General features: G+C 36.4%; 4 protein-coding genes and 1 long non-coding RNA gene across 9 annotated transcripts; 3 read left to right on the top strand and 2 right to left on the bottom strand.

Annotated features, from left to right (window-relative positions):
* Positions 1–16: 16 nt before the first annotated feature.
* On the top strand, positions 17–6,296 carry LOC116171704 (protein timeless-like). 2 transcript variants are annotated; one of them, XM_031488677.1, is made up of 12 exons: positions 17–829; positions 884–1,440; positions 1,493–1,858; positions 1,948–2,189; positions 2,240–2,597; positions 2,653–2,939; positions 2,995–3,193; positions 3,248–3,372; positions 3,608–3,906; positions 4,241–4,441; positions 4,532–4,610; positions 4,665–6,296. In XM_031488677.1, exons 1-11 carry the CDS (start codon positions 706–708, stop codon positions 4,576–4,578), a joined length of 2,805 nt encoding a protein of 934 aa, XP_031344537.1. In that variant the 5' UTR covers positions 17–705; the 3' UTR covers positions 4,579–4,610; positions 4,665–6,296. The 2 variants fall into 2 exon arrangements, with proteins under 2 accessions (XP_031344537.1, XP_031344536.1); XM_031488676.1 differs by having other exon boundaries at positions 4,514–4,610.
* A 395-nt stretch (positions 6,297–6,691) lies between these two features.
* LOC116172695 (solute carrier family 12 member 9) lies at positions 6,692–12,111 on the top strand. Of its 2 annotated transcripts, none has more exons than XM_031489944.1 (10): positions 6,692–7,364; positions 7,418–7,552; positions 7,602–7,736; positions 7,797–7,999; positions 8,044–8,245; positions 8,932–9,201; positions 9,246–10,041; positions 11,229–11,396; positions 11,443–11,778; positions 11,849–12,002. In XM_031489944.1, exons 1-10 carry the CDS (start codon positions 7,106–7,108, stop codon positions 11,865–11,867), a joined length of 2,523 nt encoding a protein of 840 aa, XP_031345804.1. In that variant the 5' UTR covers positions 6,692–7,105; the 3' UTR covers positions 11,868–12,002. The 2 variants fall into 2 exon arrangements, with proteins under 2 accessions (XP_031345804.1, XP_031345803.1); XM_031489943.1 differs by having other exon boundaries at positions 6,694–7,364; positions 11,827–12,111.
* Positions 12,112–12,904: 793 nt separating this feature from the next.
* Positions 12,905–15,190, bottom strand: LOC116172696 (fumarate hydratase, mitochondrial-like). 3 transcript variants are annotated; one of them, XM_031489948.1, is made up of 4 exons: positions 15,124–15,190; positions 14,463–15,064; positions 14,281–14,406; positions 12,905–14,229 (listed from the first exon to the last, which is right to left on the bottom strand). In XM_031489948.1, exons 3-4 carry the CDS (start codon positions 14,284–14,286, stop codon positions 12,961–12,963), a joined length of 1,275 nt encoding a protein of 424 aa, XP_031345808.1. In that variant the 5' UTR covers positions 14,287–14,406; positions 14,463–15,064; positions 15,124–15,190; the 3' UTR covers positions 12,905–12,960. The 3 variants fall into 3 exon arrangements, with proteins under 3 accessions (XP_031345808.1, XP_031345806.1, XP_031345807.1); XM_031489946.1 differs by having other exon boundaries at positions 14,467–15,064; XM_031489947.1 differs by lacking the exon at positions 15,124–15,190 and having other exon boundaries at positions 14,467–15,101.
* Positions 15,191–16,268: 1,078 nt separating this feature from the next.
* LOC116171489 lies at positions 16,269–16,749 on the bottom strand. The gene is made up of 3 exons (XR_004145456.1): positions 16,596–16,749; positions 16,429–16,505; positions 16,269–16,374 (listed from the first exon to the last, which is right to left on the bottom strand). It is a non-coding gene; the product is annotated as an uncharacterized LOC116171489 (long non-coding RNA).
* LOC116171488 lies at positions 16,746–17,406 on the top strand. The gene is made up of 4 exons (XM_031488356.1): positions 16,746–16,880; positions 16,927–16,998; positions 17,044–17,226; positions 17,280–17,406. The coding sequence occupies exons 1-4, from the start codon at positions 16,878–16,880 to the stop codon at positions 17,283–17,285; spliced, it is 264 nt and encodes an 87-aa protein (XP_031344216.1). The 5' UTR covers positions 16,746–16,877; the 3' UTR covers positions 17,286–17,406.
* The last annotated feature ends 38 nt before the right edge of the window (positions 17,407–17,444 follow it).

Below are 17,444 nucleotides of genomic sequence, written 5' to 3'. Positions count from 1 at the left end.
TTCTTTGGTTTCCGAGATCATCATAATAGACATTCTAATCTTTGACACAATGTGTATACCTACTATAGGATATTTAGTATTTATTTAGGTTTTTTTGCCATTCCGGAAAATCGACGATCTAGTGTAGGTAAGTAGTTTATGGGGATTGTCTATAAGTAGGTACAATTTTTAAATACCCAAATCAAAAAACCTGAAAAAATTTATTTAGGTTTTCTAAGTTGATTTTAGCAAAGAAAAAGCACCAGTAAGATTTTTGGGTTATCCACTGAGCAGTCTCTGTACAATGGGCGCTGTATATGTTTCTTACTTTAGCTGTAATTAACATTCTCCGATGTGCTTTAAAAAATCGTAAGTAGAAACATCATTTTGGGGTATATAATTATAGATTTATTCGAAACAAGAGAGAGAATTGTGACAAAATAATGCAGTTGAACTGTAACCTACTATGCAAATGAACAAAAATTGTAAAATCGTTAATTGAAATTTGTGTAAAAGCGAAACGCTTCTTTGGCGCACGTGAATCCGCGGCACGTTGGCGATATCACGTGGCCGATCACGTGAAAAGAGATTTTCCATGTATTTCTCTACTTCATGTTATTGGCAGATTTGCTTTTCATAGAGTCGTGCATGCATTCACTTTAATGTAGTGACCAAAATGTGCTTCTAGATCCTTATGTATAAATATCTGTTAAGCAAGTAGTGCCTATGTACCTACTTTACTTTAAAATAGTGATGGCCGAAATTGTCACGAAACCACAATTTAAAAACAGTTTCTCTCTTTTAGGAACCCAACAAGGTGATCTTTATATAGTGGATAAAAGGTGTTTATGTAAGTTGTTCACACACTCATGTATGGTATTGCGAATTCTTTCTTGTTATATAGCACATTTGGAGGAGATATTTGAAAACCTTATACTAGAAGATCGTACTTTGAGAACATACAGAAGAGCGATTGGCTTTGGGGAAAATATTCGCAAAGACCTTATCCCGCTTTTAATAAACGTTAGGAGCTGTATAGCAGTTGATGAAGCGACTAAAATTATTGACGCAATTGTTAAAATTTTACTTAATCTCACGGCGCCCGTTGAGTGTCTACTCTCATTGGAACACGAATCGCAAACTGATGTCGGAAGGCATACGATCTTTGAGTTAAATCGTCTGCTTATAACCAGCAAGGCGGCCTTTACTAATAATCGAAGCACGAAAGCAGTGGTTGATCACATAAAATATATTGCGGAGCAGGCATCAAATTTGAATAATGAACAATGTGAGAGTATCCATAACTGCTTGTTGCTGCTGAGAAATGTTTTACATATACCAGAAAATCCATTTTATTATTCTTCTACATCTCCAACGAGCATGCAAAACTATATCGTTTGGAATCTGTTTTCTCAAAGTATGGACAAAATGCTCATATATTTAATAACCTGTCCTCAAAAGGTGCCATTAAATGCCATTAAATATGAGCAGAACCGAATTTATGACTTTTTAGGTATATTGGGTATCGACTATGGTGCAGTTGATAGCTTCACTGTATAAGGATCTACACGTTGACACGTTACAGAAGTTACTATGTTTGTGGTTTGATACATCTCTTAGTGAAAGTTCCGAAGACAATGAAAGTAATACATCGCCACAAAGCGGGAGAAGTGGCGAATCCTCACCTGTAGTGACCTCAGATCCGACTTCTGATTCTAGTGACAATAGCAGTAAACATACTGGTCCTCTAAAAATGACACTTGAACGACATAAAAATAACACGTGTCTCTTTGCGGTTGAGACTATAAGCGTTTCCCACAAGTCATCAAATGCAAATGCTGCACGGAAGTACAGCATTGACTCTGGAGTTTGCCTTGAGGTATAATGTTATCCATAATTATCACAAACATCCAATCTATAGGTGCTTATTAGACCACAATTACTTACTATACCACTTCTATTTTGCAGCCCGTCTTAAAAAATATGAAAAGATATGTACCTATTCAAATAAGTGGGTCCAAGTATGACGTAACTCAATTGCACAGTAAAGGTGAAACCGTTTCAACCTCAAGCAATGACGATGATCAAATACCTGAAAAACCAATACATCACTTTGCACGTCTTGGTCTTATGCGATCTCATAATGTAAGTTTGCTTGAAAAAAAAGAGCTGAAGCGAAAGAAATTGGTAAAACGCAGTAAGGCGAACATGTAAGTATTTTTATGGTACCGCCGATCTACACACACTGGCCACTTTTTAGCATCAATATGAAAGCAGTACTACACCATATACCTACGGACGAAGATGTTGCAGATGTACTCAAAGAATTTACTGTCGACCTTCTTTTAAAAGCCTTTAGTATTCTGGTTCAAGATCTTTACACTTATCTTGTAACAAACGTTAATGTATCGATGGACATCTCCCATTTTCTTTGGCTGGTTACATATTTTTTGAAATTTGCAACCCAATTAGAACTGGATCTAGAGTTCATAAATCCTGTTCTTTCATATAATGTGGTATCATATCTGGTTTTTCAGGGCATTTCATTATTTGAAAACTTTCAAATAAGTTGTCGAATGTCACATAATGTTAAACCTTGCTTCCGAAGATTGCATTTGGTTTGTGACTTTCTCAAACTTTCATATATTGTATAAAACATACTGTTTTTTTTAGGTTGTTACAGCTATAAGAGAATTTATCCAGTCGTTACAGAAGTATGACGAAACTAAGCATTTAAGTAACTCGGACCATGCGAGACTTTTAATTTTACAAAGACAAATGATAGAGTTGGAAGAACTACGAAATTTTTTTCTCTTGTTATTACGTCACTATAACTTTGATCATCACAGTAATGCCTATCTAGAAGATATTATCGTCACGAATCATCATTACCTGTTACTTTTGGATAAAATGTCCAAAACTGAGGGCGTGAAGGTTAAAATTAAGGATCATTTAAAGGAGTAAGTGCTTAAATAATTTATTAGGTGCTTCTAACGTTCCATAAATTCCTTACAGATTTGCAACAATTGAATGCATGCGTCTATACGGAATACTTTTGGAAAATTTCCAAGGAAACAGAAACCATGTCAATGATTGCATATTTACGATGATGCATCATACAGCCGGTGATTTGGAGAACATGGCTACATTGTTTCAACCTGCAATTTTAAGAACATTTTCGGAAATGTGGGAAACAGATTTCAAGCTGTGTGATGTATAGTAGATGTGGTACTGATCAATATTGGGAGTTTAGCTATTTACATTTTAGGATTGGTCGGATTTAATTGAGTTTGTGATTCACAATTTTATGAACGTTTCTAAATATGACTCGGCATTAAATACTGCGGAAAACTGTTCTACATATGGATTAGCCTGCCATTTCTCTGGAACCAAGTACTGTGTTTGTCTATTATTTTTTGGTGTATTAAATTAATTTAAATGTTGAAAATGTATGATGAAGGTAAAAGTTATAGTGCAGCAATGACTTATTTATCAGAGTTGTTTATATATTTTTAAGTTTTAAGTAGATCCAGAATGAAGTTGTTTTGTTGTTCAAAATGCCTTCAACCTACCAAAAATAACTTCATTGATTTTAAATAGGTATATATTGCAATGTACATTTTTTTAGTGAGATGGAAAATGGCCTATGTGAACAATACAGTCAACATATTTCCATTTCTCACACAACAAAAAGTTTCTTCTCAACTGCTTCATCAGCTGCACATTCAAATTACATTGAATATGAAATTTTTAGCAATGAAGTAAATCTATTAAAGGGGTATTTTATCAAAGATGGCAAACAAAAATATTTACTCTGGTTACAAAAATCAGTGCTGGAAGCTCGTCTTTGCAAATTAATTGTAACCCATGAACGTTCAATGGAGTATCAAAGTCAGATATTACAACCTGTTACATATTACAATACCGGTAAGTAAAATAGAGTAGCTAGTTAAAATAATAAATTAATGGAATGAGAGATTACTAAACGTCAGTCCTTGAGCTCTGAAGTTATTTCAGATGAAAAGTTTATTATATAACTCGAAACATTTCAGTCATTTGTCAGTTTACAATCACCCAAATCCAACTAAAGTTGTCATAGAAATTCATGTCCATCAAACGAAAATTTTGAATTGTTTGATGAAATTTGTAAGGGCTTTCATTAAGTCACCTTTATAGTATTTTTTTCATTACATATTTCATTATAGGTAGGTATGTGAACTGATGATCTCCATATCGAGCTATAACAATTTCTTATTTCCAGTGTTAAATTTACCAATTCCACTCGTTCCGTGGACATTAGAACAAACAAATATTATTAAATATCAGCCCTTTGTGTCACTTCTACTTCATTTTGGATTTATACTGCCCGGTGATACAGATAACATTTTCATCAAAATACCAAATTTTTGGACAAGCAAGGACATGCTTGATATTGCGGAACAATTAGGACCAATTGACTACGGTATGTGTACCTCAGTATAGAATTAATGTTTATAGCACAATTTATATCAAGTGTTTTCTAACTCAGTAATAGACTTTTTTAAATTTATAGTTTCACCTACGAAAATAAATGAAGTCAAAATATCACATAGGATATAGGTTTTTTCATCTAAAGGGAGAAGATTTTTTAAGTATTGGCAATAGTTCAATCTAACAACTACAAACTTTACAAGTTTAAGTTTTAGGTCAGGATCAGTTGGACTCATATGCTGTAGGTACATATGAGTAAACATTGGTTTCAGTGGTTCAAACTCCCACGCACGATACGGAATTGGAAACTAGAACTAGATAAGTAAAGACCACATTTTACTGAACCGAATCTTTGTACACAATTTGCTATTAATAGTAAATAATTATTTACTAATAGACTAGAAAACTGTGTGTATTGATTAAATACGTTGTGTGTTTGTTACCTTAGGCGCGGTTCCCACTGGAGCGATGCGATAAGCGATGCAACATGAGCAATCTTTTATCGCATATTCGCGTAAGGTGCTTTAAGCTTTTCAGCTATTTGTTTCCACGTAACACCTGTCAAATCAGTCCTGCTATAACTTTTCAATGCATAGTTCCATAAACACGCTTTCTGCTCCACCAATTTCACGAAGGAAATAGAGGATTGTACGTCTTCTTGCTGACCCTGCATGATTAATCGGACGTGTCGAACGATATGCGCTCAAAGCGACCCGGCAGCTATGTCTCTCGCCCCGACGCGACTCCGATAATTATCGGCGTAGTATCGCGATCGCTCCAGTGTGTACCAGATAAGTTGCTTCCATTACCTTTGCACGATTATGAGTGATCGGTGTCGAATCAGGATCGGGTTGCTTATCGAATCGCCTGTTGCATCGCTTATCGTATCGCTCCAGTGGGAACCGCGCCTTAGATTATATATAGATACTGTGTCAAGTAACAGGCTAGATGTTAAGATACTCAGTGATTAAATATGCAATGCTTGTTTTAAGAGTTGAAAAAAAAAACTACACAATAGGTATAATTCAATGGTATAATTTTAAATATACCTACCTATTACCTAGATAATATACAGTGGGGATCCGTCCATATTCATATGTGTGTCTGAAGCCGCAACTCATACTGTAACTCCCTTGGAATTAGTTTTAGATTACTACTAATTAGTTAAAACTAATATTCTAATTTTCTTGCGGTTTTTTTTCTTAAGACAAAGGGAGGATTAGAGCGTGTGGTGTAAACATTTTGCCCACCTCGCATTGTGGGTTTCAGAACAAAAAATCCTTAGCCCTCCAATTTCTATATCCTGCTATATCTTCGAAGTTATATTAACCTGTGAACCTGTTAATTTTCTTACGATCCTCTTAGAATCTTCCCCGGATACTCTCAGAATAATTTTAAGAACCTTCATGCAATCTTCAGAATAATAATTGGAATCCACATTGGAAATGTTCGTAGAATCATCTTCTTGCAATCTTTGTAGAATTGTCTTGAAATGTTGTCGGAAGCATAAAATATTATCTACTAAAAAATGAGATGGTTGTGAATGTGCGTGTGTCTGAATTGAGGCATTAACCCTAAAAGGGTTTGGCCTAGCCCCTAGCTCCCCTGTTTGTTTAATATAGATAGGTATAGGTACCCAGATAGCACCAAACGTTCGAAAGACGTTCTGTTTAAGTACAAATAATGCCAAAACGTTCCGTAACGATTGGCTCAAATGTTCCTCCATCGTACGTCCATCCAAAGAAAGGTTATACACTGCCTATTTTTTGCCCCGAAAAAAAATTGTCTCGGATCGACCCGGAAAATTTTTTCTTATAGAACGTGGCCTGTAGAATCCATAATTTCAAACAGTTCCAAGATTGGGCTACTAGTTCAAAAGTTACAGCCCTTTGAATTTTTTTCGAAATTGGTTTCTAGTCTATAACTTTTGATTGAGAAGTCTGAATAAATGGCAGTTTAAAATGTACGGAGTCTTGCAAGATCTGTAGAGCAATTGTAGTTTAAATGTCCGGTTTTTGAATAGATTAAATACAATAAGTACTAGTGCGCCATCTCCAGGGCAATCGATACACTTTCTATCAATTATAGTTTTAGAAGTCTAGTTGAGATGTCGCCACGTACGCTCCTTTTAAAATTAATATGAATTTCTGCGATTAATAGCAACGTTGCACTTATTATTCCTTAAATGCAGTGCCGTTTTTAAGTTTTTCGGGGCCCTGGGCCATTCGTTCGTCGAGGCCCTCCTTACCCTCAATAAAAACGGCAGATTGGGGAGATTCAAGCAAATCCCTAGTTTGAATATAGGCACACGATATTTGTGTAGCCTGGTTTGTAGGCAACACATCATGCTCAATGAACAGAAAACATTTATTTTTGCAATTTGTAACTTCTTATGCATAGGAGTTTATTTAAAGCTTTATTAATTCGAGCGCGTTACAGCAAATTCAAATTTTAGCGCGCTTGCGTTTGCGCAGTCCGAGGGAGTCAATATCCAACACATCTGGCAAGTGATGGTGATCCGCACTGAATCATATGATATTACTGTTCTGTGCATATGATAAGAAGATATACTTTACATACCAGCTGATACTTTATTTTTGTACTGCAATGCAAATATAAAACTGTGATATTCATTTTTAAATTTACACTTAATACAATGGTAGCTCCAGAAATAGGTTCCACAAATGCAGATATAACGACCGACAAGACGCCTTTGGTTAATCGGAGCGTTTTGCAGAGATTGTATAATTTCTTTGGCAGAAGTGCTCAGTTGTCCACTAATATAACATCAGATGGTTACGTAGAATTTGGGTCCATTACTGAAGGTCTTGACAATCGTACCTTAGGGACTTTTTCGGGTGTATTTGCTCCCGTTACGTTGTCCATGTTTTCTGCATTGATATTTCTGAGGGTCGGTCAGTAAGAATTCCATTGCATATAAATATATGTATAATACTATCTATTCCAGGATATTTGGTGGGAAATGCCGGTTTATTAGTAACACTTTTACAGTTTTTCATTTCATACGTTATTTTGATATTTACTGTAGCTTCGATTTGCGCAATTTCGACTAATGGTGCAGTGGAGGGCGGTGGAGCTTACTGTATCCTTGTTTCTGGCAGACTTTATTTGAAGTTTCCTTAACTGAGCAGTTATGATCAGTCGTACTTTAGGACCAGAATTTGGTGGTTCCATTGGTACATTGTTCTTCTTAGCAAATATAGTGAATAGTGCCTTTAATATTTCTGGTTGCGTGGAAGGACTGGTTCAATTGATTGGACCTGGAGGTATGATTGTACTTATAGGTAATCACGTCAGAGATTATAGTTTTTTTTTTATTCTAATAGGATACCTGGTGCACGATGATGGATGGGTACCGGATGGACTCTGGTTTCGCTTTTTGTACAGCTCAATTTTAAACTGTTTAAATTTGATTATATGTTTAATTGGAGCAGGAATGTTTGCAAAGACTACAGTTTTTATTCTGGCGACAGTAATTGTGTGTACAATTATCTCGTTTATCAGTTTCTTCGTACAGGCTCCTATGCAGGTAATGCACTAAATTTTGCTACTATTTTCAAATGGTTTGCATAGGTTCCTATACCAAACGTAAATACGTTGGTGCACAACAGCACAGGATTTTTCACAGGTTTAAATTCTTCAACAATGTATGCAAATTTAAAGGAGCATTATGGTCATGATTATACTGTAAATGGTGAAGAGGTCACTTTTGCTTCTGTTTTTGCGGTGTTATTTTCAGGAGTGACAGGAATTATGGCAGGAGCAAATATGAGCGGTATGTGCGTATAATCCGAGGGGTTAACTACTTGGTAAATGTGATGTATAGGTAGGGGAGAGGAGGTTTTTAACAAAACATTCTAAACGACAAATTGAAACAATCGTATACAATGATTGGAACTTTATTTAAACGGATGTTTCCTTTTATTTTATTGTATGTACCCTAAACGACATTGTCATAAGTTGGTTCTGACAAGTAATCATAATTAAGTTGCTACGTTAAATGCTTCGTCACTTAATATAATATGACCATTTTAACCATAATAGTTGCAGTTACACTTTACCAGACTATTTTTGCTGTCTTCTGTCACTCTTATCAGACTCCTGTGAAAGATGTTTAGATCTATCAATATCTAGTTTTTTTTTTAATGTACATTTGAGGATGTTTTTCTTTGTCGTCTCATAGGCTAAATCTAAATAATAAATTCATGGTGTCACAAGACCCCATTGTAATTTAAAATTTTTGAAAGGGTGCTTGATTTATTCCATACATGTAGACCGCTCCGTATATTTGTTTTTTTTTGCATGATCAACTGTCGTGAAATTTCGGGTCAATGTAGGAAATATACGTAAATGTGTAATTGTGATAAATGTTGGGTAAACGTGGTTAACTCCTCGGTGTAATCATTTCTATATTATAATTATGTATGTATATATATGTATATATATACAATAATATTCTAGGGGAATTAAAAAATCCAGCAAAATCAATCCCACGTGGGACATTGTCGGCAGTTTTATTTACATTGACAGTGTACCTATGTTTAGCGTTACTAACTGCTGCCTCTTGCGATGTATTTCTTCTACAAAATAATTACCTTTACATGGCCGGTATTAGCGTATTTCCAGCTAGTGTTGCCATTGGCCTGATAACAGCGACGTGGACGGCTGCTTTAAGTAATGCCATTGGAGCTTCGCGAGTTTTGGAAGCTCTCACAAAGGATCGCATATTTGGTAAGGCAGCAACAGACGTAATGATTTAGTATTTTGAGATTTAGGTTCTATATTGGATTTTATTCCGAGAGGAACATGGCGTGCCAACCCGATCGTTGCTGTGATTATCACATGTGTTTTGGTAGAATTTGTTTTATTATTGGGATCAGTGAATTTAATAGCCAAATTAAATTCGGTTCTCTTTCTATTAAGTTACTTGGCAACAAACCTGGCTTGCTTAGGACTAGAGTTGGCAAGTGCCCCTAATTTTCGTCCATCTTTTAAATATTTCACTTGGCATACAGCATTTATCGGCCTATTTGGTACACTTATAATGATGTTTGTTATTAATCCCATCTTTGCAGTGTGCAGTATTCTGTTATGCCTTATTCTTATTGTTGCTTTGCACCTGTTTTCGCCATCCAAAGAGTTTCAGTGGGGTAGTATTTCACAAGCCCTAATTTTCCACCAAGTTCGCAAGTACCTTTTACTTTTGGACTCACGAAAGGATCACGTTAAGTTTTGGAGACCCCAGGTTTTATTATTGGTTAATAGCCCTCGTAGCGCTTGTCCTTTGATCGATTTTATTAATGACCTGAAAAAGGGTGGTTTGTATGTATTGGGACACGTTGTTAATGCTGATCCTTATACACAACCGGATCCGACACAAGACATGATTTACCATTGGTTAACCTTGGTAGATCATTTGAAGGTGAAAGCTTTTGTGGAATTGACTGTCGCACAAAGTGTAAGGGAAGGATTGCAACATTTAATGCGTCTTTCGGGAATGGGCGCCATGAAGCCTAACACAGTAGTTTTTGGTTTTTTGGATCATGAACCACAACAAGACTTCTTACAGAGGTAAACAGATGACAGTACTGTTTTATGCTTTTTACCTGAAGAAAAGTAATACTGTGTCCAAAAAGTACCCGGAATCTTTCCATTTAAACTACTCGGGTAAATACTTCTGCAGAAATATTTTTTTTTATGTTGGCAGCACTCCCATGTCAAACTTCAAGTCGTATAAGTGTTAGTAGTGTTTGAGTTACGCAGTCTTGTACGACACACAAAGTGAATTTTTCGATTTTTACAATGTCTGAAATTATTCAACAAAGAAGTGCGATTAAATTTTATTTCCTGAATGGAATAACTGCTGCGGAAATGTTGCAGAAGGCTTACGGGGATCAAGCTCTATCAAAAACACCAACATTTGATTGGTACAAAAAGTTCAATGAAGGCAGACAACACGTTGATGACGAAGAGTGACCCGGGTGACCATCCACATCAACTGACGTCAATAAAATCAAAGGATTGGTACTTGCAAACCGCCGATTAACAATAAAAGACCTTGCTGATGATATTCGCATATAAAAAGGATCACTAAATTAAATTTTGAAGGATGTTTTGGGCCTCAGACGCGTCAAATCTCGATTGGTACCGAAAACACTGTTTTTTTGTTTGGAAAGAGCGGCGAGTTTTTCGCCAAAAATGCGATAAATATCGTTCCACAACCACTGTATTCGCCTGATTTAGCTCCATCCGACTTTTGGCTATTTGCTAAGCTCATAAGACCGCTCCGGGGACGTCGTTTTGAGTCAATTGAGGAGAAAAAAGCCGAATCGAAGAAGGTATGCTGAAGGCAATTCTGGAAAATAACTATTCGGAATGCTTCGAGGACTTAAAAAAACGCTGACGTAAGTGCTTGCATCGGAGGGGGAGTACTTTACAAGTCGATGAAATATACATATTTAGAAGAATAAACAAAGGTTTTGCTTTTTATAATGCATTGCGGGTATTTTTTGGACACAGTAATATATATTTATTTCCACAATAACATGGAATCCCAAGGTACAAATTCAGCAAAAGCTGCTCTTCCATATGCACCATGCACATGGGAGTAACGTATAAAATAAAAAGTAACACTTTCTCAGTATACCATTTAGAATGCATTACATTATTAAAAAAATTAATGGAAGTTGATTTGTACTGGGTAGTTAAGTAGAAATGGTTAGTCGTGGAAAATAAGAAATATAAATTTATGTCAACAGCTCGAATTCGCCATACTCAAATTGTGACCTTCTAAGCAGTGCATTTCCAATAAGATGGCAAAATATTAATTGTGACGAGTACGTTGCGATGATATCAGACGTGCTACATATGAACAAAAATGTTTGCTTGTGTCGAAACTTTGTCAATCTTAACATGGATTCGATTAAGTACGTATACTATTAAGCGTAGATTTAAGTAAATTTCTTGATTTAGAATCTCTGAGAAAAAATATATCGACGTGTGGCCTATCAATTTTTTAAACCCGACAGACAAGGATGCATTCGACACCACATCGTTGTTTATGATGCAACTGGCTTGCATCATTAACTCCGTCCGAAAATGGAAGAAGTTAACTTTGAGAATATGCGTTTGCGATGAGGTTCGACAAAGTTCATTTAGTTTGTCCAGCAGGTCTTCTGTCGAATCCCAGTCTGAAAAACTATCAAATTTATTAAAAATGTTACGCATCTCCGCTAAATTGTTTATGGTAACAGGATGGAATGCCGTGATCGAGGCACATTCTTCCGCTTTTCCCACTTACTTAAACAGGTAAGCCTCACATAAGTAACTCACATCTGATAACAGATGCATTTTTAGGGTAAATGAATTAATCACTCAGCATTCGACGGACTCTGTAGTTACCTTTCTTTATTTGAACCCTCCACCAGTGAGGGGGGGTTCGGCCCAATCTTATCTTGAAATGTTAGATGCTATCAGCAAGAATCTGCCGCCCCTTATGTTTGTTCATGGCGTCAGCACTGTTACCTCAACTACATTATAACAATATCTAATTTAGTACCTAAGTATAATTTCCTATCAAATATTTTTAATTCCATATTAAGTTTTTACATTTAATCCGTGATTAAACTTTATATAAAACTATTAGTTTTCCTGAAAAGCTGTCAAAGTTAACAATCCCTTTCTGACTGACTAACCTTCCATACCCTTAAATCACATTTGAACTAAGAATCCACTTGCTTATACCATTGGCTAAAATCTCCAATCCTACCCTACATAAAAGAGCTACGTCCAATCAGTATACTACCAACTTTGTCTATGGTTATGGAAAAGGTGATCGTTTCCATTTTCATCACATTTGCAGCTTAATAAGATCATACCCATCGATCAAGCAATGTTTACACCCAGCCACAGTTGTAATATTGCATTACTGAAAATTGTGGGCGATATAAAATGATTAAGATACTTAACTGCCTTGGTTTGGCCGGATCGCAAAATCTCCATTACAACTGATGTATGCACCTGTGCATAGTATGCAATTTTTCAAACTATTCTTTTCATATAGGTTCACAAAAGTTGTGTAGTAATCTTGATCAAATTCAAATCTAACTGATTCACTGTATTTCATCGCAGTTTCATTGGAAGGTTCTAAGAAAAGTAAAAGTAAAGTAAAATCATTTTTTTTCAGTTTTAATAAATTACTTTATCAATCGATTTTCAGTGTGTATCAAAATTATCCAGACATCTTACAATTGTAATTAATTAGTATTGATCAATATCAAAGAACACTACCATACTATTTACACAAGATTGAGAGTTGTATAACAAAAAGAACGAAATTATAACCAGCAAAAGGGCACAGCAGATTGTAAGATTTCCTTAAATTAATAATATACCTACCAACTCGTCGGTATATAAAATAATTTTGCACACTTGATTAAAATTGGGTAATTTTGGTACATGCAATTTCTATGTAGGGAAATAAAACGGTCATTATTGTGGTCCCAACATTTGTTCCGGTTTAACCCAATCGTCAAATTGTTTTTCAGTTACATGTCCTAATTTAACAGCGGCTTGCTTTAAAGTGGAACCTTCCTTGTGTGCCAACTTCGCAATTGCGGCAGCTTTATCGTACCCTATGTGTGGATTTAGTGCAGTAACGAGCATCAGACTTTCCTCCATTATTTTTCTTATGTTATCTTTGTTCGCCACAATTCCAAGGGCACAATGTTCCGTAAATGATTTACATGAGTCACCCAGTAACCTTATAGATCTGAGCACGTTCGCTACGATCATTGGTTTAAAAACATTTAGTTCAAAATGACCATTTGATCCGCCGATAGTAACCGCAACGTGATTGCCCATCACTTGAGCGGCCACCATTGTAAGTGCTTCACATTGCGTCGGGTTTACCTTACCGGGCATAATTGAACTTCCCGGTTCATTTTCGGGAAGGCTTAATTCTCCTAGGCCGCAACGAGGCCCTGATGCTAGAAATCTAATATCGTTGGCAATCTTCATAAGTGACACGGCTAAGACGTTTAATGCGCCCGACACTTCGACCATTGCATCATGAGCGGCCAATGCCTCAAATTTATTGGGTGCTGATACAAAGGGCAAACCGGTCAGTTGGGCAATTTGCGTAGCGCATTTCTCTGCAAATCCTTTTCTCGTGTTTAAGCCAGTACCAACTGCTGTACCTCCAAGCGCCAACATGTACAAACGTGGCAAAGTGTCACGTACTCGTTCAATGCCAAACTGTAATTGCTGCACGTAACCGCTGAATTCCTGCCCTAACGTCAACGGTACAGCATCTTGAGTATGTGTACGGCCAATTTTAATTATATCCCTAAATTCCTCCGATTTCTGTTGAAGGGCGTCGTGTAATAATTGAAGATTGGGCAATAGAGTACAATGTATTTCACGAGCGACTGCTATATGCATTGCAGTGGGAAAGGTGTCATTGCTACTTTGACTTTTATTCACATGATCGTTAGGGTGGACGGGTTCTTTAGAGCCCAATTTTCCACCCATTATTTCAATGGCACGATTGCTTATTACTTCGTTCGTGTTCATATTACTTTGAGTTCCGGAACCCGTTTGCCAAATAACTAAGGGAAAATGGTCATGGTATAATTTTCCAGATATAACTTCGTCAGCAGCTTTTGTAATTGCATCCACTATTTCGGGTTTTAAACCGTAGTCTTTGTTAACAATTGCTGCAGCTTTCTTTAGAATGCCCATTGCGGTCACAACTGGATACTACAGTCAAATGTTTAATTTGAGTCAAGATCCGACGTGCGAAAAACTTACCGGCATACGTTCAGTTTCTCCGCCAATATTAAAGTTAATCGTGGATCGTACAGTTTGTGCTCCATAATACTTTTCAGAGGGCACTTCTAATTCACCAAAGGTGTCTTTTTCTTTTCGAAAACCTTTCTAAGAATATAATTATGTAATGACCACAATAGGACCTATAAATAAAGTAAAAATACCTACAGACATCACACTTGAAGAACGTAAACTTCTCGTACAGAAGCGTGTAACAGCTGGAACACAGCGATATATTGGAAATTGCGAAACACTCATCTTTTTATCTCTTTAAAACTTGTTTTTCAAACGTTTTTTTTATCGATCCTTTCGTTAACCTCAACTTCAAGGACGGTGGCCACCTTAGAGAAGGAAAGAGAACCACAGTTGGCCACTGGAAGCAACAAACCACAAGTCTACAGTTCATGGCACCTGCTCGTCATCAATTCAATGACGTCCCTATACCAGGGCGCCGTCGCACTTGAGATGTGTTGCATATTGACTCCCTCGGTACCTACTGCGCAAACGCAAGCGCGCTTAAATTTGAATTTTCGTAAAACTGTCAAGTTTAATGTGTAAATAATAAACATAACCTGCAAACGCTATAATTGAAGAAAATTTAGTTTACGTGCTTACCTATTGTAAGTAGGTGTAGTAGGTATATGATAATGCCATGTTATCAAGATAAATTTTGTTGTTATCCACATTTCGAGTACATGGCTATGAATTTCTCGAGGAATTCCTAGAATATGCCAAAGGCAATACGAAGAAACTGTTTCCGTAAGTACTGTAACAGTTAATTAGAAATAGTTAATGAAATCTACTTACAGCAATAACGTTACAGACCAATTATTGACCTACGATAGAGAGAGAGTTGGGTGCTGAACTAATCACAAAAAACCAGACTACAAGCTACTTGCGTTTGCGTAGTACCGAGGGAGTCAATATGCAACACATCTGCAAGTAGGCGTCGCGACCATTACAACCAATGACAAAAAATTGCATTATGAAATCTTTGATAATCAAAGTATGAAATTAATCCTTCATTTACTTCTTGATTCTTGCCCTAAGCCACGGCGTTCTGGTAATAGGAAGCCGTGACTAAGCCCTTAAGAGATTTCTACCACTGTAATTTTACTAAGGACTAAACCATAGACCAAATACCTCTGCATAGGTATACTGTACCGCATTGTGGGGCGTCTAATAACGGGTAGGTAATAAAAAACGAGTGGTGTTTGGAAGTTCAAGTTAAGTACGATTTTCCATGTAAACAAAAATTCCAAAGGTGACTCGGCAGTATCTCATTTTTGATAGCATATAGTAGTACTTAAAATCTCGGGTAAACCTTAGGAGAAAGAAGATGCACCCAGAGATGCTTCTCAATGCTCCTCCCAGGAAGAACGTAGGTACCTACTAAATCGGTCTTGAGTTGAATAATAATTAACAATAATATAATTTAGTAGGTATATATCGTATAGTCTTAATAAAGTTCCATTAAACTAGGTACCATAATTCAATTACCTACAACAGGCATGCCAAATTCCCCGTCACACACAATTACCTGTAAATTGTGCCATAATAATTTTCTTCTAGAATCCATAATAAAGAACTATCAAAAATTATGGTAGCCGGCAGAATGCTCGAAACTGGTCATTCCCATCTCTGCCACAGATGAAAAATTCACCTCAACCCATTTTTTGAACACCCGACCTCCGGATTTATAGCCCAACGCTCTACCACTCAACCATAAAGACCATACTTGTCGCACGGAGACCTTTCTCACATTGTTCACTTAAGCTTTGCCGTGCCCCAATTTATATTTTTTTGTCACGAAAGTCGCCAGACATCACATCGGCAGAAAAAAAGTGTACCGATGTTGTCTGTCGTCATAGTGAGAATGCAGCACAAGTGAGAGTCTTACCTTTAGATTTACACATCTAATAAGACGCACTCGCTCATCAACACACATTATATATGTTTGTTAAAAGCACTAACTTTTCAATTCTTTATTGGAATTGTGGTAAGTTACAAAAAGTATGATAATAGCAAACAAGGGTGTTGAAGGTGTTCAGAATGTCGAGCACGAAAGACCAAACCCTGAAAGCAAATTGGTATGACCACAACTGCAATTTAAATTTAGTAAAATCGTACCTCAAATCCGTTTACTTAGACCTCGCACGCATCTTCCTGCGTTTACGCTTTAGCCTTCGCATACGCTTCTTCCTCCACTGCAATGAAATAATAAATGCAAAACATAAAAATTTGGGTTAATTAAAATAAAAATCGAGTAAAACAAAAAATATTAATTGTTTAATTACCTTAGCTCTCATTATTAGAAAGTTGTGATGAAAAGCACCTTACAACGGCAAGGATGGCTTAAAAATACTCCGATTTTAATTTAAGAAACGTTCGCTGCAATCTGCGAACGACAGCCAAAAGAAGCAAACAGGAACAACGTCACGCGCTACCAACACTAACACATCACGACCGGCACCAACGCAAATACAAAGTCCCTAACTTTAAATTTTCTTTTCAAAAAATCAAAATACCAGAGTTTTGTTTTCAGACAAACGCATACGGCACGGACGCAACGCAGTAACATGGTAAGCAAATTTTTTTTTTTGAATTTCCTTTTAATGCTGATTTTAGGCAGCGAAAATCGACGGAATTTCTGAAACAGTAAAACAGGATGACGACGAACATCACCGTCCTTCGGAAAATGTAAAGAGTGTAGATCTAAATTCGACATTCAATGATGAGTTTCAGTGTAACGAGGTCCCACCAAAGAAAGTGCGCAGAAAATCTGAGCCGAAAATGATCGAAAATATGAAGGAATACTTGCATAATGATAGTTTAGAAAAATTGACAACGACCACTCTACGATATTGGCTGAAACAGCATCAAGTGCATTGTACCACAAGAGAGAAAAAAGATGATTTAATGAAGAAGGTCAGAAAACATTTTGAAACCAACGAAGCCTAAAACGTTTCTTTCCTTTGTAGAAATAATTAGCACAGTTGAAGTAGGTACTTTATTTATTAAATAAATTTTGTAAAAAAGAAGCGGTTAACATTTAAAGATCCATTACAACATGTGCCCGGAAAATTAAATATATACAACTGACAGGCGTAGTGTTACTGTATATAAATAAATCAATTTTCTCACAG

The sequence above is a fragment of the Photinus pyralis genome, unplaced genomic scaffold (genome assembly GCF_008802855.1).
Source record: "Photinus pyralis isolate 1611_PpyrPB1 unplaced genomic scaffold, Ppyr1.3 Ppyr1.4_LG5, whole genome shotgun sequence".
NCBI classification, from domain to species: Eukaryota; Metazoa; Arthropoda; class Insecta; order Coleoptera; family Lampyridae; genus Photinus; species Photinus pyralis.
Note: the sequence above shows the minus strand (reverse complement) of the source record. Positions and strands in the feature narration are given on the sequence as shown.

Excerpts from the sequence above, each read along its gene's own strand:
- LOC116171704 (XM_031488676.1), top strand. The coding sequence starts at position 706 with ATGTACCTACTTTACTTTAAAATAGTGATGGCCGAAATTGTCACGAAA. Across the intron at positions 2,940-2,994 it reads ATTAAGGATCATTTAAAGGA|ATTTGCAACAATTGAATGCA; the intron begins GTAAGTGCTTAA and ends AATTCCTTACAG. Across the intron at positions 3,194-3,247 it reads CAGATTTCAAGCTGTGTGAT|GATTGGTCGGATTTAATTGA; the intron begins GTATAGTAGATG and ends TTTACATTTTAG.
- LOC116172695 (XM_031489943.1), top strand. The coding sequence starts at position 7,106 with ATGGTAGCTCCAGAAATAGGTTCCACAAATGCAGATATAACGACCGAC. Across the intron at positions 7,365-7,417 it reads ATTGATATTTCTGAGGGTCG|GATATTTGGTGGGAAATGCC; the intron begins GTCAGTAAGAAT and ends TATCTATTCCAG. Across the intron at positions 8,000-8,043 it reads TCGTACAGGCTCCTATGCAG|GTTCCTATACCAAACGTAAA; the intron begins GTAATGCACTAA and ends TGGTTTGCATAG.
- LOC116172696 (XM_031489946.1), bottom strand. The coding sequence starts at position 14,556 with ATGAGTGTTTCGCAATTTCCAATATATCGCTGTGTTCCAGCTGTTACA. Across the intron at positions 14,407-14,466 it reads GTTCTTCAAGTGTGATGTCT|AAAGGTTTTCGAAAAGAAAA; the intron begins GTAGGTATTTTT and ends TTATATTCTTAG. Across the intron at positions 14,230-14,280 it reads GAGAAACTGAACGTATGCCG|TATCCAGTTGTGACCGCAAT; the intron begins GTAAGTTTTTCG and ends ATTTGACTGTAG.
- LOC116171488 (XM_031488356.1), top strand. Across the intron at positions 16,999-17,043 it reads ATCACCGTCCTTCGGAAAAT|TGTAACGAGGTCCCACCAAA; the intron begins GTAAAGAGTGTA and ends GATGAGTTTCAG.